The 24,883-nt window shown below is 40.2% G+C and overlaps 1 protein-coding gene across 2 annotated transcripts in view; it reads left to right on the forward strand.

Annotated features, from left to right (window-relative positions):
- The first annotated feature begins 1,712 nt into the window (after positions 1-1,712).
- LOC118735645 (steroid receptor seven-up, isoforms B/C) overlaps positions 1,713-24,883 on the forward strand; it is a 63,654-nt gene continuing 40,483 nt past the window's right edge. Inside the window, exon 1 of one of the 2 annotated variants that reach the window (XM_036465523.1) lies at positions 1,713-3,321. In XM_036465523.1, coding sequence (XP_036321416.1) covers positions 2,616-3,321 — 706 coding nt within the window. In that variant the 5' untranslated portion in view covers positions 1,713-2,615. The remainder of the gene's footprint in view (positions 3,322-24,883) is intronic. The other variant, XM_036465513.1, reaches the window with a different exon arrangement.

Consider the following 24,883-nt stretch of genomic DNA (forward strand, 5'->3'; position numbering starts at 1 on the left):
AAATACGATTTTGTAGATCTATAAGTTTTTGAATGACCATTTCAAAGATGGTATATTTCAAAGATCGAATATGATCTGAGAAGGGGATATATAGGCCTTTAAAATGAAGTATAATAATATATTGTCGGGCGTGGCTGATTTGGATTTTTTATCGGGTAAAGTAAAAACAAAAAACATATTTCTCTTAATTTTTTAAATTTCACTATCGATAATTTCTACAATTTTAAAATATGGAGTACTATCTAAAATTAAGTCTATTTTAGAGGAGTAGGTTTTGTCCGATAACAAAAATGTTCAAGACAGTACTTAAGGAGGCTAAGCACAATGTGACCTTTGAAAAATCTATAAAAATAGGCAATAATATTTCTCATAAAAATTAATAAAATTAGGAGGTAGGGTCTTAAAATTTCTTTAAAAAAAAACATTTTCGATGGGCACCCTAATGTACATGCATGTATTTGCTTGATATTAAGCCAACAAAAACATATAAATTTGTATTCGTATAACACATACATACATACACATACATACATACATATATTGTATGTATTTACATACATATCTAGCTGATCGTACGTGGCTGGGTAACTGCATTTACCTAAATTAACCAACCAAAAGTGCGCTGCTGCCATCGACTGTTGCTTAAAAAGTCATTACGATAAATGAGCGCATGGAAAGGTAGCAACACCAACAACAACGCTGTTATGTTAAGTCAGCGAAAACAAAAAAATCAACAAATTTCATTTAAAGCCATTAAAATAATTTTTTTTGGGGAGGGATTTAGTGATGTGGAGTGAAGTTTTTCGCTTTAAGTGGCTTTTCTGCTCTCGTCGAACGAGCGGTACTTTTCGCTTATCTGTTTAATTTTCTTTTTGTTCTCATTTCTTTGATTAAAGTATGTAGTGTAGATCGCAACAAAACAAAACAAAAAAAACAAAATAAATATGTATGTAAAAGCAGCAACTATGTAAGTAAACCAGTCAAGCGGTTGCCACAACAACAACAACAACAACAACAACAACAAAGCTAAAGTGGCATACTATGTATAAAAGCAAAAAAAAAAGCCAACTGAGTATCTACCAGATACATTAAATGTACTAATAAGAAAAACGAGTTCAATGTATGCCATACTCTTTGCACCGCTCCAAACCGAAGCGAACTCACACAAACTCAACGAACAAATGCACTCACATCTCAGGCAAAGCGCCTCGCTCACCAGCTACTTGACAAATGAGCGAAGGAAAAAATAATGGCTTGAGCGCTTTTTGCGCACTGCGAGCAACTAAACGGAAATGGAGTGAGTGGAGTGGAAAACTCAGTGGCTCCCAGCCGCCTTCAAACGCTGAGCAAATACATCGACGCACACATAAACCAGCGTGGAGAGTGAGGAGACGTGTGTGTGTGTGCTTTGGTGGCGCTCAACCAAACACGTAGAAGGTCTTGCCCCGCCATAGAGCGCAGACATAGGCCACATGGCCGCATACACCACCACCACCAGCATAACCACCGCCCAGGCCTAGCGAACGGGTGCGAGCGAGTCGGCAAGCCACTTCCACTCAAATGCGCACGCCATCTGGTGACAAGCGTGCGAGCAGCCTAGGCGATTGAATGGACGATTTAGATTTCAGGGTGGCTGACTGCGGCTGGCAGCACTGCTGCGAGCGTAAACGTTCGCTTGCTTGTGTGCGCTCTATGTTCGGCGTCTGTGTGAGCTGTGTGCACTGAGTTCGTAGTGGCAATCTGGCTGCTTTGAGTGGTGGAATGAGAGATTTGTGTGATGTGTCGTTAGGTCGAAACGGTCGAGTCGGGTCGGGTCGTGTACCTTTTGCCACGAATGTTTTGCCAGTCAGGCTCTAAAAGGCCTTACGAAAACAGCTGAGATTTTGTTGGTCGCATGACGCGCATTTTTCCGAACATCTGAAGTTATTTTTTAATACTGCTTGCGTAGATATGCCAAGGAGAAAAATCACTGAAATTTTACAAAGTGTGTGCAAATCGTTTGAAAGTTCTCGGTTGCAACGCCCGAACAGATATGAATTATTGACGAAAGAGTGTTCGATAATAAAATTAATAAATTAAATGAGTTTAGCGAAATACGCGCGGAGTGCGATTAAAATTTACCAGTGTTAATTAATTTTGAATTTAAATAAGTATATTTCGTATATTTTTTAGCGCGGCAACGCGATCGCCAACCAAACGTGTGTGCAAGAAATTTTCGCTCGATCAGAAATTATGATAAAGTGAGAAATATTGCATACCAGCAGTGTTTTGATACGAAATTTATAATACAAAAAATGAGTACTGGTTGATGAGAAAATACAAAGAATTTTTGCACAAAAAAAAAAAAAGATTAAGAACTTTTGAGTGCTGCGATCACTTCTTGTGCAACATCGCAGCCGAAGAAAAGAAAAACATAATTGTAGCAACGAAAGGTGGTAATCAAACGCGCAAACAACCACTACGCCACGTACAAAAATACACACAACTAGCTACGGTCTCGTACCGCTTTGTGTCGACGGGATACCAGCAAAGTGCATACTTCATTTCCTTCATACGCCCCGCAAGCCGCCAAAATTATCACCCACAATTCTTTGAGCGTGTACGGTGGCGGCGTCATGTGCGCCTCACCGTCCACCGCTCCCGGCTTCTTCAATCCACGCCCGCAGTCCAGCGCCGAGCTGTCCGCCTTCGATCTCGGCCTGCCGCGCTCAATGGCATTGGGCGTACCGCCACCCTCCGCATGGCACGATCCTAATCTCGGTGGACATCTGCACGCCTCCGCTGGTCCCGGCTCGTTGCCCGGCGCGGGTGGCAGCTCCGTGGGTACCGGCGGCGGCACAACACCATCCAGCGTCGCCAGCCAACAGTCGGCGGGCATCAAGCAGGACCTTTCCGGGCTCGGTGGCGCGGGGGGCCAATCGAACACACTCAACCAAAGCGGACATCATACAATCAAAGAGGATCTCTCCAGTCTGACAGCTGCCTCGGCGGCAGCTAGCGCGGCGGCACACCATGCGGCGGCAGCACATCATGCAGCGGCGGCGGCGCAACAGAATCACGGACAGGAGCTCGGCGTCATGATCAAAGGCCAACAAGCGGCGTCTAATTGCTTGGGCGGCGGCAGTGCGGCGGGCGGTGGAGGAGGTGGTGGTGGCGGCGGCGGCGGTGGCAGTACAACGCCTAGTTCTCAGGCGAATAGCCTGCATTCGCAGAGTAGCAACAGCGACTCCAAACAAAATATGGACTGCAAGCAGAACATCGAGTGTGTGGTGTGCGGGGACAAGAGCTCCGGCAAGCACTATGGACAGTTCACCTGCGAAGGTAAGTCGGCGCTATAGGCGCTTGCCGAAAAATATTTATTACATAGATGTATATACAAATATATGTCATCACTAGACACGAATAAAGGCGCGAGCTCAAAAGTTGACGGCGAAAAAAGACGCATAAAAAACTTTAGCGTCAAAAACTCTTAACATACTTTGCAAAATTTTTTTACGCGCCTTTTTCCGCCGTCAAAACACTATCGCGCCTTTATTCGTGTGTAGTGACGATATGTATGTGGTAGGGATAGTTAAACCAAACCGACTTCAATTCTCATATAAAAATTCAAGATTATCGTTAATTGCTTCACGATCGAATTATCGGATCTAAACAAGGGGGTCCACCCTTGAGGAAATCGGTTAACGTGGTATAAAAAAATATACACTGAACCAAAAATCCATCTCTGGATCAAAGAAAAACTTTCCTTACTTTAAGGTCGAAAATTCTTCCGAATGAGTAAAAAATTCTCCCGAATGAGTAATTTTTCTTTGGAATGTGTAAAAAAAGTACACGAAAATATGGAACCGTGGATGTAATCTATCATTTTGAGGAAATGTTGGGCATGAAAAGAGGATAAAAGATAAAGGATACAAAATTCTAAAAACATCCAATCTTTAGTGCTATTTCGTTCCCATTTTTCTTCATTTTGATTGCTGTTTTTCTTCAATTAAGAGACTTTTTTTTTTAGTGTATATATATATTTTGACGGATTGATAACCTTCTCCTTTTTTAACCGACTTTAAAAAAAGGAGGAGGTTATCAATTCGTCGGAATACCTTTTTTTGTTTTTTTTATGTATGTTACCGCATAACTTTGGACCACGTTAACCGATTTCGAAAATTCTTTTTTCATCGGAAAAGTAGTGTCTCAGAGGTGGCCATATACTCTGTTTAGATCCGATCATTGGATCACGAAAAAGTTAACGGTACTCCTAAATTTTTATATGAGATTTGAACTCGTTTTTTTTTGCTTAAAAATTACTTGTTAAGTTCTTAACTTTTACGGAGCTTTCCTTTCCGAAGGAACATTTTCACGAATCTCGGCATTTATTTCTACTTAGCATATATTTACATACTTCGATTTGAACGAAAAAAAGTTTATATATGTACATACATGCCTATTTGAAAACTCTGTTGCTAAGTGTGCGAAGTCGCCTACAGAAACCTGTACATATTTGCCGACGGCCTAAATCCTGCCAGCCTGTCCATATTTTCTTTATGAACCCCCCCGCATACACTATAAAAAATATTTACTTAAAAGATCAGCTCACATAGTCATAGCGCGCACCTCCAGCTCATTATGGTCTGATTATGGCAACTTAACGTAACTTACGGCTATCACTTCAAAATTCCGCTAAATGGATGTTGCTTATTTATAAACGAACAGCCGAAACTTAACGTAACTTTTAATGCCACGTCGAATCTCTTTCATTTCGATTTTCTAAGTTCTACGTTCCGTTAAATTAAGTTAAGTTGCAAGTTGCCATAATCAGGCTTTAATACGATATGCATTGAACACCAGTTTGTGATCATCCGTCATTACGCCTATTCTCGTGGATGACAGCTGTAATTGTTGCCAAATGTTTATGTCAAATGCAAACAAAAGCCCAAAAATTCAGCAACCATCACCTGACTTCCCATTATATCTGCGTATATATGTACATATGTGTACTATATATGCTCGCATACATCGGCATAGGCATACTGTTTACAAAAATATCACCAGTGACCCCTGATGTTGGTCCTATGATTGCACGCATCACCTCGCCGCACCTCAGCAGCACATGCAACCTTACACTAGGCAGCAAAAAGCAACAAAAAAAAAACAAAAAAAAAACGATTTTATCAAATTTTTCGAGACCGCAAATCAAGAAGTGCCAATCAATATGTCAAATGTGTGCATACAATGTAACACAATCATGATTCAATTGCCACATAGTTCAACAACCAACAACGGATTCGCAAAGCGCGTTGTCGGCAGAAGACACAACACCAACAACAACACAGCAGCAGCATTCATTGTAACGCTGAACAAAGCACCATCCGCAAGGCGGCAAATGAACAACATAACGTCCCTCCTCCCTTCCGCTCTAAAGGAACCTAAGTATCTATGTAAAATCTAGTGAACCATCAGTTGCGTGCTGTTTGAATGGGCGCCCGCGTGTTTGTGTGTGTTTTTGTGTTTAAGTACATAAATGCGCAGTCATTATCGTCGTGCACACACGATCCGTAATACCGATCTGCTTTTTTGTTGGATACTTTTTTTTTTTGCTCTAACTACTATTCTTTTTGCTTATTTGGTAAACTATTTCAAAAATCAGAAAAAGCAAAGGTGAAAAACGCGAACGGGCGGGCGGGCGCGCGGTCGGACAGCTGGCGCGGTTGGCAGAATGTGGCATGCAGCGACGATGACCAAACATAAACGCAACAAACGGCTGAGCAGTCGGACGGACGGACCGGCGACGGACGGAAACTAGATGTTTCCCTAGTTTGATAGTTTGATAGCTGTGATGGCTCAATGGATATATATATATTCGGGTGGGGGGCCGCCGATAGCAGCGCTGAGGGGCGCAACTATGGCGCTGGTGGTTGCTGCGGTTGTTGCAGCTAGGCAGCTAGGCAGCTAGGCAGGCAGCGTGGCCGGCGCGTTTGGCGATTTTTGACAGTTCAGGTGAATTATGAGAGTTTGATGAGTTGGCGAAAGCAATCGAAGGCTCCGTGAAAAAAAAAATCTACAAAACTACAAAGAGTAGTCAATTGAATGATTGAATAACTGGCGCATTGCCATATGCAAATACGGACTGGCGTGTCTCGTAAGTCACGAATGCTGAAAAGGTAAAACAAAAAAACAAAAAAAAAAAAGAAAAGAAAACCCGACAGGGTTGCGGCATGTCAAGTGGTGCTAACTGCTGTGTCCTCGACTGGAAACTATTTGAAGTGAATGTGAGAAGCGACGGGACATACTGAACTCCGCTTTGACGGATTGGTTAATTTGACTGAATGTGAGACACTAGCATATTTCCGAAAGCAAACGGAAGCAGCAGTTCTATGCACCGCTTAAATAGTTGTGGATCTAACGGAAAAATTAAATGCGCCCTAAATGATCCCCTCCCCAAAGACAATGAAACGAACGCACAACAGCATATTTCTGCCGCAGTTATCTCGCCTACATTCACACACTAGGTACCAACTGATTAGCAGATAAGATAACAAGTCAAAGCCATCTGCTGGGAGGCCAGTAACCAGCCACCGGCCCGCTGTCGCCAAATAACCAACGTCGCTGGCATTTTGCAGCGTCAACTACCTACATATCTAAGCCATTTCGGTTCGCCCACCTCGCGCGCTTTCGCTCCACGACACATACATATGTATCACATTCATATCTAAATATTCTGGTAATTTTTCAAAAGCAATTATTGTGCAAACATGCAAATTATGCACTTAAATGCGCGCCTTTGTTCTGGGGGGAAAAAAAAACTCTACAAACTGAGCAGAGGCAGAGTCAGAAGGGCCATGTAACTGCACATGTGTGTGTGTGTGTGTGTGTGTGTTTGTTTGTTTGTTAGTGCACACAGATGCAGATATTAAACACGCTCCTTCACGCCACTTGTCATACTCTGCTGACTGCGCGCAGATACAAGCCAAGAACCTCAGCCGCAGCACGACTTATATACGTACGTACGTACGTACGAGTATGTAGTTTGTGTGGTAAACAAGATGACTGCCACCTGGCTGCAGGTGAATGGAAATCAGCGAAGGGACACCGAAGAAGTGAGCGCTGATGCATTGGTGATTATTAATTGTGAGCGCTTTGTCACGGAAGGGAGGAGCGGCGCAATGGCAAATAAATGTAATAGGAGCAAGATAAATATGAAATAGCTACATGCATGCATCATACAAAAGTAAATACTTGGCGCTTACACGATTTACTAAAAGTTTGGCCGGGCTTCTGCTCCAATTTGCGGTGCACGCCTTGATGTTGTCACACAAATGGAGGGACGCCGCCTATGAAACGCAACCAAATTTTATGAGAAGATTTTTCACTCGGATATTGGTCGTTGGCATCGTAGTGGCAGCTTTTTATGAGTGTTGACCGGACCAGGAATCGAACTTGGGTCCCAGCCACTGGTAAGTAGTATGCAACTCGAAACAGTCGGCTACGACGGCCGCCCTATGTATACATATACATACATACATATGTATGTAGGTACGTTCACATCAAATATATCAAAACAAATAGAAGTTGTAAGAAAAGTGGATACATACATACCAACAACGTTAAGCCCAAGGTGTGGAATAGCCAGTGTGGTGGGAGCTGTCAGCGGCAAGAGCTACAACGCTGCGCTCCAGCGCAACTAAGAATTTTGAATGCCTCTTCTACTAAATTGTTGCGCATATCAGTCGGTGGCGTTGTTGTTGTTATTTTGTGTAGCTCTTCCAGATACAGCAGGCCTGATAGCAATCAGCTTTTTCGGTTTTTTTTCCGTATTTCTGGCGTATATCTCAAAAGCGCACTACTATCGCGCACTGCACGTACTTACAGATGCTTATGCACATACATACATATGTATGTACATAGCTCGACGCAGATACTTTGCAGAGAATAAACCAAAAAGTAAAAAGATTCTGGCGGCGCGTGGTTCTATCTATGTATGTATGCACTCACAAGCGATGCATACAACCAGATTTGGAGTCGATAGCAGGCTTTGTTGTTGTCAGTTGAGCGTGCAGTTATTTTCTTTGGCGCAACGGCTCGTGAGCGCTTAAGAGCGTTTTCGTTGCCGTGATTTAGCGTTGCGCTCCCGCCTTCTAACTCCCCACACCCGTACTGCCCCTCCATCGTTATACGTATGTACGCATGAGGCATACACACGTGCGTATCGATGTCCTGCAACAACACACCCGAAAACAAATTTTTGCATGCGACTGAGTAAAAAAACACATCTTGGCAAAACTTTTCTTCACAAAAACTTTGCCACAAAAGTTTAATAAAAATTCATGCGCTTCGTGCCTGGCATTTCAATCAGCCTGTGACTGTAGTAGTTAAAGTAGAAATGAATCTAGAATCTTTTGTTTTGAATAAGCAAGTCGTACTCGGCAGCATAGACTTTATTACGAAAATCTCGGAAACTATTAAACGTGGCGGAAAATGGCAGCACATTTTTGAACATTTTAACTTTCCCCTCATTCCGAATAACTCTATGAGGCATATTCTCAGCTTGGTGAACTATGCGCGTATGAATGCTCGGCGTTCGTGTCCTCCCCAAAGGTATTCCCTCACCTATGCGAACAACTCAAAAATCGCGCTGTATCTATGCGTTGTGCGCTGTCATTTATTGTGGACTGCTTGCTGCCGCCGTCGTAGTTGTGGTTGTTGTTAATTCTTTATCTGTTTCTTGTTGCTTGCGTTCGGTCTAGTCATGACAAGGTACGTAGATATGGATGTACGTATGTAGGTATGTATGTATATGCTTAAATGTTCATATGGCCAACGGTTGCTTCTCGGCGGCGTCCGTTAATGCTGCTGATGACTTGTTGTTGTTGTTGTTGTTATCGTTGTAGTCAGCGTTGCCGTTTTGCTTAAATTTAAGCAAAATTTATTAATTTTTTCTCTGCCTGTTAAAATGTTTAATTTTTCTTCGTTTTGCTAAATGCTTTGACTAAAATAGCCAAAAAAGGACAATTTTCCTCAAAAATTCATAGGCAAAAATTCATTTACTATTTCAGTAAATTTTTCAATTTTATTTTAGGAAGACCGTTATCTATATTTCGTGTAAAGTTCCAGGAAATGTAGCTCTACGCAACTCCTGACCCGCAGCCGTCGCATTTTCGAACCTCCGATTGAACTTCTGCCATGAAATCGCTGCTCATAAAAACCATTTGCCTTTCGGAGGCGACCTAGAACTTTAGGTCCCTTCATTGGTGGGACAAAATGATGATTTTGGTATTTGATGCAAAAAAAATAGCGAAAGGGCAACTACTAAATATTATAGGAGTATACGATCCCCCGACAGTCGGGTCTCCGTATCCGGAACGACCCAGATTTATATCTGGCCAATAACTGTCACTCCAGCAACATTCCCCAAAAACTCTTCGGGGAACTTGTATGCTGCTGCAACAACAACAACATTATAGGAGTATAAGTTGAAAGCCTGAAAGAATGTGTATAAAATTAATTAGACTGTAAAATCCTTAGTTTTGACAACAAAACTGAGCCTCAGATTGCCTTTACTTACTTACTTGCTTACTTTTTATTTATACATATATAAAAAATTTACCAAGCTTGGTGCGAAAAGCCCAAATACGGCTTTATTCCAAGCAAGCATTTGTCGTTTTATTAAGACCCGTTAAATAAGTTGCTGAATTTTTACGGGATTTGGTAAATTTTTTGATCGATTTTGATAAATCTTTGTTTATTTGCGACGCCGGCAACACTGGTTGTAGTTATGTTGTCCATATGTCTGCTGCTTGCACACCTCAAATGCTTTCATACCAAGCCGAGGAAAGCCAGCCATCCCCCATCACAGCGCAAGACGATGAAACCTTGTTGCCTAGTCACCGTCCGTGTCTTCTCCTGCCACAAAGCCCAACTGGATTTACTTATTCTCACACACATGCACGTACATACATACATATGAATTTACCTCTATGGTTGCATGCCGACATACTCATACGAGAAGATTAATTGTGGCAAACGCGATTTCTTCCAAAAGTACTTACAGATAGCCAGAACACAAACATATGTACATACATACAAACATAGGTACATATGTACATACATGTGTATATGCAGTAGGCAATAGCAACGCTGATGGATATACATACATACTCGTAAGCGCGCTGCGCTAAGCCAAGTTGAGGAGCCGCGCTGGACACGGTGTCTGTTGCAAAAGGACATGTACGAATAGATGGATGGACGTGCTGTTGTTCACCCATGAAGATAAACGAATATTTTTGCGTCTTCCCTGACTTTTTCATATTTCAGTATATTTTTTTTTTTTGTTTTCGGAATGCGGAAAGAAGAAAGGAAGAAGCTCGCTGTACACCATAGACGACCATAAGCCACAATAAGTTACAAGATGCCAGGCAAAAGTTGCTCATTTGGTCATTGTAGGCGAAAAGAGATTGCAAATTAGGTTGAAGGCATATTTTTCGCACATTTTTTTTAATATTCGCATTCTCGATTTCTTCACTTCGTGTTCAATTTAATATTATCGCTGCAACGCGAAGAGTTTTCTCTCATTGAATAAAATGCTGCTCAAGTTCTCCACGCTGCAGCTCTGAAAGCATTCAACTCGGAACCCGCTGGTGGTAGCAGAGGATGGTCCAGGACCAGGTGGAGAAGGACTTGACTTCACTTGGCATTTCCGATCGGCGTCAGTTGACACAGAAGAGAAACGACTGGCCTGCTTTGTTGAACTCGGCCAAAATCGTTTAGTCGGTTACAGCGCCAAATAAGAAGAGGAAGAAGCTTTTTTGTCCATTCGATTAGATTTCGAAAAACTTCGTGTTTCATTCTACCAATTTCTATGCAACACACAAAATTTTTTTTGAAACGCGAAACTTTTTAACACTTCCGCCTATCGACGTGCGACAGCAAAGTTTATGCCAAGATTTTTTGGTGAGTTTTTATGTGTTTGGGTAAGCCTCAGAGGCCGCCACGCCGCGAGCAAAATTTCACCTTGCTAAAATGCTGTGATAATGTTAATGATGAGTGCATACCGCAAAGTTATGAATGCTCATTTACACGTCGCTGGTACATACATCCTTTGTACTCACAAACACTTTTGGAGAACAGTCAAGTGAAGCAAAGCAAGCAGCACTTACAAAGAAAGACAATAAGCAAAACGTTCACTGTCAGCGTCAGCGTTGGCACTTTGCTACGATCGTAGTAAACTCGCTACGATTTTTCAAAAGTTCTAAAATTTGCTACCACACTACGTACGCGTTATCCTATTTTTACTACGCTTTTTTATTTCATTCAACTTATGGGCAGCAACAATTTGTAAACCACTATTAGTACTTCAAAAATGTGCTATACAGGCCATGTCCCCAAAAGATTTATAGTATATGGGTACTCTTACTGCAAGTTGTGCAAGAAGCGTCTGAACAACAACATCAGCAACGCATGTAAATGGTCACAGACCAAATCTCCTTATAAACGAAGAGGCACAATTCCAGCCTTAACCGGATGTCGTTAACAGACAGAAGATTCAATGCGAGAGAAGGATACGAAGTTGCGCAAGGAGGTAACAGTGACCATGTATTTCGTGTCGAACTATGTCAGTGGCGGACCAGCGTGGGGGTTTTGGGCGTTAAACTACGTGCCAGTCTGTGGCGGACGCACGGGGTGTGTTTTAATATGGCGCATATGTATGTATATTAAAACACCCCCCGTGGGTCCGCAACTGACTGACACGTAGTCTTTTTTAAGTCGGTCGGATTTCGTAACTTTATTCCCACAATTGCCGAGCCCATTTCTAGGGGTTTGTCGCCTTAGAGAAAAATCTTGCTGCACAAATATTATTTCTGGATAGGTATTTTTTCGGAAACCGCAATAAAATTTAAATTTTTGCAAAAACCCATACATAAGTTTTCGAAAACAAAATTACAAAAAATTACTGACTCTCACAAAGTAAACCATCGCGTCCTAAAAAAAAAACTATTTTAAAAATAGTTCTTGAAAAACGCCCACTTTTTTGAACCATGTTTTTTATAGAGAATTAAACAAGGATTATGATGTTGTAGTTTTAAATCCCTAATTTACTGGTCTTCACTATGCAAATCAACTTCAAAAGGTTCAACTGTTAATAGCTAAGTTAGCTTTACGACAACCATGACCATAAATAAATATATAAATAAATAAATAATAATAAAAAAAATGTTAAGCCCGTTTATTTAGCTTTAAAACTACGTTAAGATAAACTATCTACGATGAGCAGAATCCTAGATTTGAACGATTTGTCAGAATCACGAAAAATTCAAATTCAGATCATATCTCCGAAGAAAAAAATTTCATCGAATATGTGTTAGCCACATTTACATAGTTATAAGGCTTTAAGAAAAATAAAATAAGAAGGAATAGTATTTTCTTGCCATGTTTGTATTAAAAATCTGATGTTCAACATAATAACAATGCTAAACACAGGATTGAACAAAATAATTCAGGATGCCGTGAGGGAATGGTATTATTTAATATGCCTTTACTAGAACCTTTCGAACTGTCAAATAGCAAAATTACACTCTCAAGTGAGAGTAATAAAACAATTTTGACGATGATTTTGATAATCGAAATAAAAGGCAAAGATGGAAAGTTTGAAAAAATAGTAGATATTCAAAAGAATAAAGCAAAATACAATAAGTAAATTAATTTCTGCTAAAAATATGTGGTATTTGAAATCACATGGCGACTGAATTTCTTAATAAATACCTATAATTAGAGTATTTATTTGCTAAACATTTGCCTACAGTGCCATCTAGTGCAGAGCTAATAAAAAGCAAACTTCAAAAACTAATTCCTCGTATCAAAAACCTTTATATGAGTATTTTCTAAGAATACTTTTAAGGAAACTAACCATACAATAACAATAAATTGTGTGCAAGGATTTAATCAAGGTTATATTCCTTATTTGAGCTAAACTCGAAAAAAGCCATTGACAACTAAAACTATAACTCCAAGCATAAAATTTTTCAATTAGATTTCTTGTGGTGTGTGCTGTTGAATGAACTATATTTTTATTAAAATATAAGAAATATTTGGTATGGAAAATATAAATAAATAAATAAAAACGTCAAAACATCAGGGTATGCATATTTTTGACGCAGAGTGTATGTACATATGTAAGTATCTGAAGGTGCGATTTTGATTTTGGGACTATTGACGAAACATTTATAGTCCGATATTTCGTGAAATCTACGAATCAGTACAATATACCCTCAATAAAAAATTTTAAAGAGTTAGTACAAAAAACGACGGAGTTACATGCCATTTTTTAAAAGGCCCTACCTCTTTTCGATATTCTTTTTATAATTTTTTTTTTTTTTTGCTTCTCATGTAAAACAAAAAATAATTGGTTAGGGCCTTTGTGAATTAAGGTGACGATATGTATGTTTTGAATATTCCCTCGCCGCCATTCGGATTCAGTGATCGGACTACGATGGATCCAGCAATAGCGCCGATTAAATCTTTACTTTTCTTAAAACAGTTTCAACTGCGATTTCAAAAAGTTGTCAAATTGGCAGGAGGCGCTCAAGTGTCCACGACTGTCCAAAAGCATAATTTCCCACGGAACCGCATTATTGGCCAAACAAAAATCAACCGCGCGGCGTAGTAATTTGGCATGGCTACCGATAATAATACGCCCACACCTACATTTTATTAGTGTGTGTGTGCTGCTGAGTATTTACACTCTTAACACAAAAATCGTGTACCATTAATAACATCCAAAATTAATAAAAATCAAACAGTTTATACTTTATTGAATTTAGGCACCTTTGTTGGCCGAGTTGGCCGCGGAGCGCCACTTGCCGCTTGCCGCTTGACTCGTTTATTTTTTCTTAATAAATTTTGTTAAAATTCCACTTTGAACACATTTGTTGAGCTTCAGCCAAATAGCGCATAAATCATTTATATATATATACATTGTACAAATAAATTTCGGATATGAGGAGTACCACTGAGGTGTAGTATCTGATCATGTGCGAAAAAAGCTCACATGTACTCGAAGCAACCAACACACACACACCCACCAAAGGCGAATCATTAGGGCATAACAAAGTAAATAAACATCGAAAAATATAATATGAAAGCAAAGAAAATCAAAAACATGGCGAAAAGTAAATATTGCAAAAAATTAACAAAACGCCCACTTTGCTGCCACAGATTTGCTGAAAATCGCTGTACATGCATTCGTATGTATGTATGTATGTATGTAAGTATGTTTGAACGCTTGGTTAGGTTCGTTTTAGGGAGACACTGTGAAAATTTATGGCATTGCAGATCCCTTTCTCATTTTTTTTTTCATTCAGTTTTGCGCTAAATCCATGGAAAAATGGCATAGAATGGACGACGGTTCGGTTCAATGAACGGCAAACGGTGCAAATTACTTAAAAGCGAGAAAATACTTCACTTTTTTATAGAATTGAACCTAATTTCTAATTCGATTGATTTGGAAAATTTTGTGGATTCTTGAACAAAATGCAAGAATATTTAATATTTATTAGCATTTAAAAAAAAAACAAATCATTGGATAGCGCCTTTCCATGCGACTGCCCCTCATTCGCCTGACATTCGCTTTCACTCGATGCTCCCACTTCCGTATGTCAAAAGACGCTCCAAACGCAGACAAATAAACTTCGTTTTATTTTGAAATTTATGTAATCGCAACTTATGTTTTGCATAAGCATAGCGAATTTTGACAAATTATTGCGACCGAATAGTGGGGCAGTTCCACTTGGCTTTAAGCAAATGAATGCGAGCGAAGAATTGTTGCAAAACTCGAGCAATAAAGTCAGTGGACGTAAAAAGTTGCAGGTTTACGATATTCGTATGGACATTTTTTATACGAAAATGGAAGCAAATGAAATGCAGTTTTGTGGACAGACAAGCGAAGAGACAGACAATCAGAAGGGGGAATAATGAGTAGAGGTCTAAGGCATAAGTGGAGAAGGCGGGGCGGCATTGTCATGAGCGAAATGTTAACGACCAAATAATAAGTCACCGAAGAAGCAAACAGATTTCGCCTGCAGAAGCGGAGTACGCAAGAATAAAGAAAACAACCAGAATAAAAGATACTTATGCGAATATATTTAGCAAAGGGGCAAAAGGAAAGCAAAAGTCGACTGTGGCAAGATTATTCGCTGCTGTTTGAACTTGTTTCTTCTGGTATGTGCATACATATGTACATAGCCATCTACTGAAACAAGGATGCAAATGTGAGGATGAGGCTGAGGATGTGAGTGATGCAACTTCCTGGCTGGTTTACTGGCTATCCGTCGGAAGGGTGGTTGGTTGTTTAGCAATACTTGAGCTTTGCGCGAAGCCAAAAAATGTCACTATATTTTTCTTGTTTAATTTGTCATGAAATATTTTATGTTTTCACTACATTTAAATTCAAGAGCAGCAGCGGCGCGCATCCATATGAAAGGAATAAGAAAAATATGTAGAAACTTATGTATATAGGCGCTCCTGCTGAAGAAACAGGACTAAATTCTGGCAATTCATGACTTTTACTCTCTTTGCTGAACAAAGGAAAGATCAACAAGCTCCATAGTGGTTTACTGAATAACCGATACTGGTCTTCAAAGCTTCCTTCAAGTACTCAAAAACTAGTATTTTTCGTTTCGCAAACCACCTAACAGTAGGCGATTGAACAACAACGCGGTTAAATCCGAGGAGTTATTAAAACAAGTGTGGACAAGCAGATGGCTAATAAGAGCCTAATATTGGTTACCAAATATCATAAAGAGCCACCGAAAACGTCGCTTGAATGTCCGCCGTGGCTTGTATCCGACTGTTCTGCTTTATAGTGAATTTTTCCGCATAGATACCTATTAATCTGAGCCCCGGGCCATATTGATTTTAAGTCAAGACTGACCATTCACGTTAAATAATTCTGCCAGAGATAAAAAAACAAACAAAATCGCTCCAACGAAATGGCACTTAGTGCTGATCTGCTGTCGACATGTTGTCGGCCTCCAGCTTGTTTAGTTAAGGTCAAAATAAATCGCTTATTATCCTCAGCATCGCTTTCGATTTGATTGTCGTCGCCTCATACAGGGCAATGATACGTGTTCACAGAGCCCTTCATTGAAGAATGCCAAAAATTTCGGCCAGCTCTTCGAAATGCTCCAGAACCCAGCCAGCGAACCAGCGCGTTGTCTATGGCCACTAGCCTTAGCTCCTGGGAAATTTGAATAACGTGTGGGGTAAATTCCAAATCCCGACGCGATAACTTTAGCCAAAATAAGTTTGAAAGGTCGAATTCTTTGGAACACAGAAGATTCAAAGAACCCTTGTGTTTCCTGCAAACTTTCACGATAATTTACTGAACACCAAATATTGATATTGATATTGCAGAGTGGAGTTTAAAGGGCCACCCCGACTGGCACTTTGCTTCCTCTAAAAACACTCATTTCGATCATAAAGCTAAAATAGGTTAGAGGAACAACACAAATATTTTCAACATGGAGATTATCCACAGCAAACCGTGCCATTGAGAAATTCTATATAACGTATTTTAAAGATAATCCGATAACGATAAAGGCGTAAATGTTTATTAAAGAGCCGCAGAGCCCACCGTTGTTACAAAGTAACTTCTAACGAACTAAGCAACTACTTATAAGTAAACACAGATGAATAAAAACTTCTTCTCTGCTCGCTTAATGTATTTTTTTGCTTTGCCCCAAAATTTCTTTGTTAAGCCAGCAGAGTGTTCGAAAGGGGCTACTTATTGTTCAATTAAACACTGCCCCGAAAGCCTAGATTAGGTTAAGCAACAGTTCCTCACTTAACATCCAAACCTTTTTGTTTCCAGGAAGTTATGACTCTGGTTTCCTTAAAAGTGCTTGAAAGTCAGCTGCTCTTCTCTCGTGCAGCTTTTAGTCTTTCAATGTTGATGTTCAAATATCGTTAAACCTTAGTTTTCCTAAATATTTTATGTGTTGAACACTCAATGAGATTCGTTCAATTATTTTATTGGAAGTTTATAGGGTTCTACTTTACCGATTTCAGTAACGGAAGGGTTCGGAAATTATTACGTATCTTTTTAAGACTCACGTATTAGTCACCTTGAATTTCAAAGTTTTGTGGCAATAAAAATAGGTTTGAAAAGTTAATCTTTTTATTGTAAGGCTGCGCTTTTAGAAAAAAAAAGATGATGAAACATTTCAAAATCTCCAAGGTAAACACTCAGAATATAATAGAGAAAATGAAATAAAAAACAACACTAAAAACAAACTCTAGTTATGAAGTTGAAGTAAAACTAAGGAAATACCAAGTTTTAGCTTTTAGCACGGATTTCTCATAAAAAATCTTTGTTAGTTCATCCCGTAATTTAGGGCACAGTTCGCTCGATTTCAGTAAAATATACACCGATGTAAAGAATATATAACTTGCTCTAATCCAGAAATTTTAATTCCGTTACGTAGGGGGCGTGGCATACAGATTAAAACGTGAAAACCGATATATCTCTAAAACCAATTAAACTGGGGAGCTGAAACGTAGCAGGTATGCATAAATTGTAAATATCCTACTTACGTCGAAAAGTGGTCGGTTTTGGAAAAGGGGGCGTGGCAACACCCATGCAAATTGAAATTCTCATATCGCTTATCCCTTGAACCGCTTATGCTAACATTCTGAGATTTGGCAGAGCTATTCATGTACCGTACTTACAGCGAAAAGTGTTAAATTTTGGAAAATGGGGGCATGGCACCTTCCATACAAACTGAAATTGTCCCATCACTTTTCTCTGTAACCGCTTGTAACGTCCTGAAATTTTACACAACTATTTATGCTATCAATCACGTATTTATGCCGAAAAGTGATAGATTTTGGTACACCTACATCTTTATTTATATAAAATGGAAAGAATCATTCAACTGGGAACGATTTGCTACCGGTTTCTAGATCGCATTGAATGATTGTTATTTTGTGCAAAGTTTTTTAGAAGGATCAGTGTGTTTGTCTTCCGATAGGTGGCGCAGGGATTGAGATCTACCCTTGAAAATCCTATTAATGATCGGATTTATTTCACTTTTATAACATATATTAGTAACATAAATTTTGATGTTTCTTGGTAGCCCAATCGTGTGATGTAAAAATATTGAGCTTCGGCCCAATCTTGACAAAATCCCGTGTGAAACCGCTGTTAGAGAAGGATATGTTATATTTTGTTGTACACCTTCGAGGTACTTTCTTTACCTTTACCGATTCTGATAAAAAGAAAGTGGAGTTTATGTAGATGTTGGCAATTTAGTTCCCCTTCCAAGAGACTCTCAGACCAGTAGAATCGAAAAACGTATTTACAGTCTGATTTGGTGTATGTATGTTTAACTTTTTAGTCAGTGCGGGACCGGTAGGTACCTCATCTATACATACAAATATATACGCATATTTTTTATAAATTAAAATCCACATTGCTTTCTCGGTCTAATTTCGAAATTTACTGAAGACATTTAGTTTTAAATTTTCCTGTAGATTCGCTATAACTTCTGATGGTGGACTTCAAAATCGTCATTCTCATAAAGGAGTCTATATTCGTGACAAGCAAAAAAAAAAAGATGTCGAATTTCGACAAGGCGTATATGTTTAACAAGTAACATTATAGCACAAAGGTTCACTTACTAATGGAATACCCCATATGCACATATGCATATATGAAGGTACGAGTACACTTTGGTCTTTTTGATGCGGATTTGAAAAAAAATTGAAAAAAATCGAGGAATTTTTTGTAAAATTAATTTTAAAGCTTAACTCTTTGCTTTTTGAAAGGTAATTATTTTTATTTTTGGGTATTTTTCTATTAATGCTGGTTTAAAATTGCCTCGCCGGATTTTTTTTATATGGTTTTTGGGGATTTTTTGTGGGATTTGAATTTCTGTGGTTTTGAAAATGCGTGAACGCATCCCCCGTTTTTGTATGAAAGTAAAGAACTTTTTTATGTGGCTTTCTGAGGAACGCATATTACCGCATACATAAGGACCTAAGTGTATATTACATATTAACAATGCTAAATAACCGTGGGGACAAAGGTACTCACTCGCTAAGCACGCACATTAACGAATATGTCGCATAATGGATTTAATTAAAAAGCCACACATGTTGTTTGGTAATTTTCAAATTAAAAATATTATAAACCAACAACATTACGGCACTATTAAGTCCAAGTTTTTGTCCAACCATATTGTACGCTCCAAACTCCGCGCTATCCCTGCGCAATGGGCACCAAACTCGGAAGCGTGGGCTATGCGATGGAAAAAATGCCCCTTTTAGTGTCCACTTGATTTGCTTGACGACGACAACAAGAACAACGGCGACAGTTTAGCGGTCTCGCAACAAAACGCACAGTTAGAGTCGAGCTTCTTGCAAGAAGTTGCACTACAGACGACCACCAAGCCCAGCAACTCCGCGGCACTGGCAGTGGCATTGCGCGTTTGTTGCATGTGATTAAATTAGCTCAACTGCCAACCGCTGCCCTCCGCCCCTTACGCGAACCCACCGTGCCGCTGGGGACGCTTTAATTGTCGAACGTGGGAACGTAGTTCCGTTGTTGCTCGCCTGTTTCTTGCCTTTTGAATGCTTCTTTAATTTTATTTCATTTTATTTTTATTACCCTTTTTAAATTTCATAAATGATTGTCTTCTCCTTCAGGCCAACGCCGCAGCGCTTCGTTCGTGTACGTACGCCTTGTGGGCTTGTTTAGCATGTTACAGCTAGCTACTGCTAATTCGTTTGCATTTAATTTTTGATGTCTTCTTGCTTATTTCGCTTGTTGCGCTGAAAAATTATTAACTCTGTACGACACTTTATAGTCGGTCGGTCGGTCGGTGACTTCAAGTTGGCGCCGTCGCCGTTTGCTTTACATTTGAACATTTTCAACTAATTTCAAATGCATGAAATGTTAATGTTTGGAAAAAATAAACATGTTGCTGGTGCAGCAGCGGTAAAGGCGCTAGCAACACGCTTATACGCTGCACATATTCCCAGCGCGTCACAGCGCAGCAAAAGTCACAAGCAACAAATGTCTTTCGTCTGCGCCAGTTGACAATTTTTCCCTCGCTGCAGTCGCACGCATGCGCCTGCATTGGACGGCGGCGCTGCCGGCTGGGTCGCGCAGCGGTAAAAACGCCAGCCCACTAAGTCAATGATTTATTGTTTGCATTAATTCCGTGTGACGAGCGCCCGCGCGCGCGCGCCCATCTCTCCTAAATACATTTCACTGGGCTTTGAATGGATTCTCGCTGGCTTGTATTTGATCGCGATCAAAGCGATTCTCGCCAGATAATTGGCTATCATGTAAATATGCAATGTTATTAGTGCACCTTTGGGTGCCTGCAACGCGGCAATATTTCAATGTAATGTTGCCACTCAGGTTATTCTAAATTATTCCGCACTCGGCGGTGGCGTTGTTGTTGTTGTCCATGTGCTCTTGAAAACATTCCATAGCAATCTTAATGATTGTTTATCATTTTATTTTATTAATTATTATTTAAATGTATGTATGTATGCACGTATGTATGTATGTAAATATGTGTGAGTTGATTACCGACCTGAAGCCTATCTATGCTGCAATGACGTACGTACGTATGCGCTATGTGTACATATGTTTGCCCGAATGGTCATCAATATTCGCACTACACGAGTGGGTATACATACATACATTTTACGTACATATGTATGTATGTAGCTCCAGCAGTCGGTGAGTTGCTCCACACTTTCGCACCAACAAAAGGTCAGAATTAATTATAACGTTCTACAATTGGCGTTGCAGTCAATATGGTTTTTGTTGTTGCTGCTGCTTCTTAGTACACTTTTATTAACTTGGAGCGGTTTAGCGGCCTGTCATTGTCGGCATTTATTATCGAATGGCGTAAGCGAATGCATAAGTACTTTACTGAGTGTGACTGCGCAAGCAAATTTATACCTAACATTAGTACGTATGTATGTATGTATGTGTGTGTATTTGTGTATAGACTACGCAAGCAATCGGACGATTTAGATTTGCTATGCATTCTATAAGAATCGGCCGAATGCTTAAAATGCAATTCCCTTCGTCCATTTGTTACTATTTCTTTTTTTTGTTTTTTTTCTTCGATTAGCGAAATAAAGTTTCACCGGTCGTGGGAAAATGTTTTCCTTAGATTCAACTGCGCCAATAGTAAATACCTACTAATTAAATGTTGGTCACAACTACATACCAATATTAGCAATAATAATCATTGGTTGGTAGGCAGGCAACGGTGGATAATAACAACAACAACCAGCCAACTAGCCAACCAGTCAAAAAATAAATGTCGACATTCAGCGCGCAACGACGCAAGTCCAGCCCCCACCATTGTGCAAATCATAGAAATTTTCATTTTGATTGCAATTCGGCAAAGGGAGAAAATTAATTGCCAGTCAGTCAGGCAGGCGGTGCGCTGCAATGCGAAATGAGAGCCAACTGAAATATTTTGCGCATTGTTGACAATAAAGAAAACATCTACAACAACTACAACAATAACATAAATATATACGTACAAATAACAAAGAGACAAGGGACAACAACGACAAAGCAGTGACAGGAACAACAGCAGAATCAGAAATACATAGAAACAGCCGCGATAACAGTGACGCCAGTCGAAAATGACAACAGCAGCGACAATAACATTGAGCAGTCATACATACATACATACATATATGTATACTACATCAGTACAGTGCAAGCAATAAAACGGCGTAGTCATTAAAGTGGGCTTGTAAAACAAATAGCACACCAACAACAACAGTAATAGTCAATGGCTAAACTGAGCGCCGTGGATGCGCGAAGGAGCGGGGAAGGGCTCGCGAGTTCCGAAGTACCTCCGAATCGAGTTGTTGTTGTTGTGGTTGCTGTCTTTAGGCAAGCGCGCGCGCGGTATTATCCTCTGGGACACGATTCGACGAAGCCGACGCTGCCACCTCCCCAAATGCGCGGCGCGGCGCGTTGCTGCTAACCCAAAATTGAAAGCCTCGTTGGGTGCTGAGCGTTTGTCGGGAACCGCGCGCGCCATCAACGCAGGAACTGGCGGGCGGCGAACGTAGCGCTTGGCGAGGGCGACAGCAGCGAGTCGTGATCATTTGCTTGTTGCTCAGCTACTTCTGAATTGCCACAAACTTTTGTGTAATGTAACGGTTTAATTAATTATTGCACGTTAAGTCGTCGCGTTGCACGAGCAGCAACAACAATAACAACCGCTGCAACACCAACACCAACATATACATAAATAGCTTACGGCTGTACTTAACGCCGCACATACATACATACCTACTGTCTGGCTATCGGAAGCGTCTGCGCGCTTTTCATTTGTGGCAACAGTCGTCGGTTTGTCGTGGCTGCTGCTTTTGCTATTTGCGGCCAAAAAGTTTCTAATCAATCGCTGGTGGTTGCAGCGCTGCACTGCCATTTGATAGCGATTTTTTTTTTTTGCTTTTTGCTTTTGTGTTTGTATTTGTATTTGTATATTTGCGGCACGTTTTCGCCGATTTGAAAACTTCGTAGTTCTCATGACTCACTGGCGCTCTGGTCCGCCGCATTAGCCACACTCGTTAGCTAATTAGGGCAATTTTTTAGCGTTAATCACTGGATGCAGCAAAGAAGTCTACATAAATATTTTAGAAAGTCTGTAAGGAAAATTTTCGGCAATGCCTATTGGCCCCAAAACTAAAAAAAATTTTAAATTCCTTTTTTTGGTATTGGACATTGGCTTGAAAAGCCACTACTAAATATCTGCGAATATACCTACATATGTATGTGTATCTACATATGTACGTGTGTATTTTTGATTGCGCTTTATTCGCCTCAACACCTCAAAATTACCTAAGCTCTGCGGAATGAATCAAATGTTCACTGGTTGCCTCTTTTTCCATTTCATTTAAAAATGTTTTCCTAACTGTTGAATTTCGATTTGCCACATTTGATTGCATCTATCTAATATCTCACGATGGCCAACTGTCTGTCTGTCTGTTTGCCTTTCTGGCCGCGCCATCGCCACCACCACCGCCACCGCCACCGCCACCGTCACCACCACCGCACCGGCATTTCGTTGGTGGGATGAATGTTGTTGCATGTTGTTCTTTGGCTGAGTGTGGATTAAAAAGTAAATTTGCTGCAAGTACTCGCTACCAAAGTCGACGCGACACACAAACACACACGCGCGCGCGCACATACTGGCCGATATAACACATGAATCAAAAATGTGGTTTCTTATTCCTTTCGATTTTTTTTTATTTTCCAATGAGTCTGCTGTTATTGTGTTCGGTCGCAAACGGAGTTGTTTTCGAGGACTGTGCCAGTATATACCCAATTTGCCAAACGACTTCGTAACGACGCCGTTTCAGACTCGTTCTGCTGAACAATTTGTTCGCCGGTGACATTCGCCAACGACTCGGCGGCAAATTCGCCGTCGGATGAAAAGCGCAGTTCGCCGGCGGGTCGGAATAACGATTCGCCGGCGAACTGCAAAACGATGCTCAAAATCTTTAACAAATCTAATATGAAATAGTGACAATATTTAAAAAAAAAAAACCAAGCATTCCTAAAAATTTCAAACTTTTCAATCTGAATTAAAAAAAAATATTTAAAGCAGTTTTATAGCTGGTTAAATTTTAGTGTAATAGAGTACACATTTTGCATGGGAAAAATGAATTCGATTTGACGTCGTTTCGAGTTCACCCAAACAACTTCACCAGACCGACGTCGCACAGTGGCGCGACTATATGGAGGCAGGTGGAAATAGAAATACTTAAACTGCATCGATTTCGCTGAAACTTGATATGTGCTCTAATTTTACTTAGGAATAGAGAATTATGAAATTTGGTAAAGATGGAATAATTGCCACGCCCTCTACTCTTGTGGGCGGGAACAATTGAATTTCATCAGATTTCGATGAAACTTCGTTTGTACTCTCTCTTTTATTAGAAACCATAAATCTAAAATATGGATTAAGGATTGGATGACTATTTATAACTTCCAAAAATCACAAAACATGTTGGCCCAGTCATTAAATGTGATTAAATTTTGGTAAATTTTTGCTTCCTGCTTTTTACACTCTCAGAAAACAAAGGTTATACCTTTAAAATTAAATATTCTCTTTTCTCTCAATGTTTGGTGAGATTTTTCCGTGGTTCGAAAAATTCTACGACCTCGTTTCGACGACTCAACCAATCGACTTCCCCAGACTGACGTCGTAACGACGTCGATTGGAACTAGTCTTCGCCCTATGGAAAATTGGGTATGTACGTATATACATACATACATACATATGTACTTGCAACGCGTGTTGTTTAGTTTATGGATTCGTAGTACATACGTATCTATGTATCTGTGAGTATGTATCGTTTATCTACACATTACTGTTGTTGCTGTTGCTGTTGCTGTTACATCGAAGATTTCACAGTCTTTCCGCTGTTTGTTGGATTGCGATTGCCGCTGCTGCTGCTGTTATTGTGTTTTTACTGGCCTTTATTGTGTGTTGTTGCTGTAACCCATTCACTTGGCACCTGGATAATGATAGCATTGTAGATTTGTTTATACTCATTTTTTCCACACTGGCTGTCTGGCCGGCTGGCGGTTTGCCTTCCTATTTCACTATTCCTTCATTCTCTTAGCATTTTCTATTATTCTCCGATTTGCCATTTTCGTTGTTGCTATGTTCCGACTCTGGCGGTGGCTCTGGCTCTGGCTCCGGCTGCACACACGTGCCTCTGTGAGTGTGTTCTGTGTACTTGCAACACGGTCGTCTCATAATACCTCATCTCAGCGCTTACACAAACACACACACACACACACACTCATGGCTGCTTGCCGTTTCGGTGTGCGCGCACC

This window comes from Rhagoletis pomonella, unplaced genomic scaffold (assembly GCF_013731165.1).
Source record: "Rhagoletis pomonella isolate Grant_MI unplaced genomic scaffold, Rhpom_1.0 Rhpom_scaffold_00001, whole genome shotgun sequence".
NCBI classification, from domain to species: Eukaryota; Metazoa; Arthropoda; class Insecta; order Diptera; family Tephritidae; genus Rhagoletis; species Rhagoletis pomonella.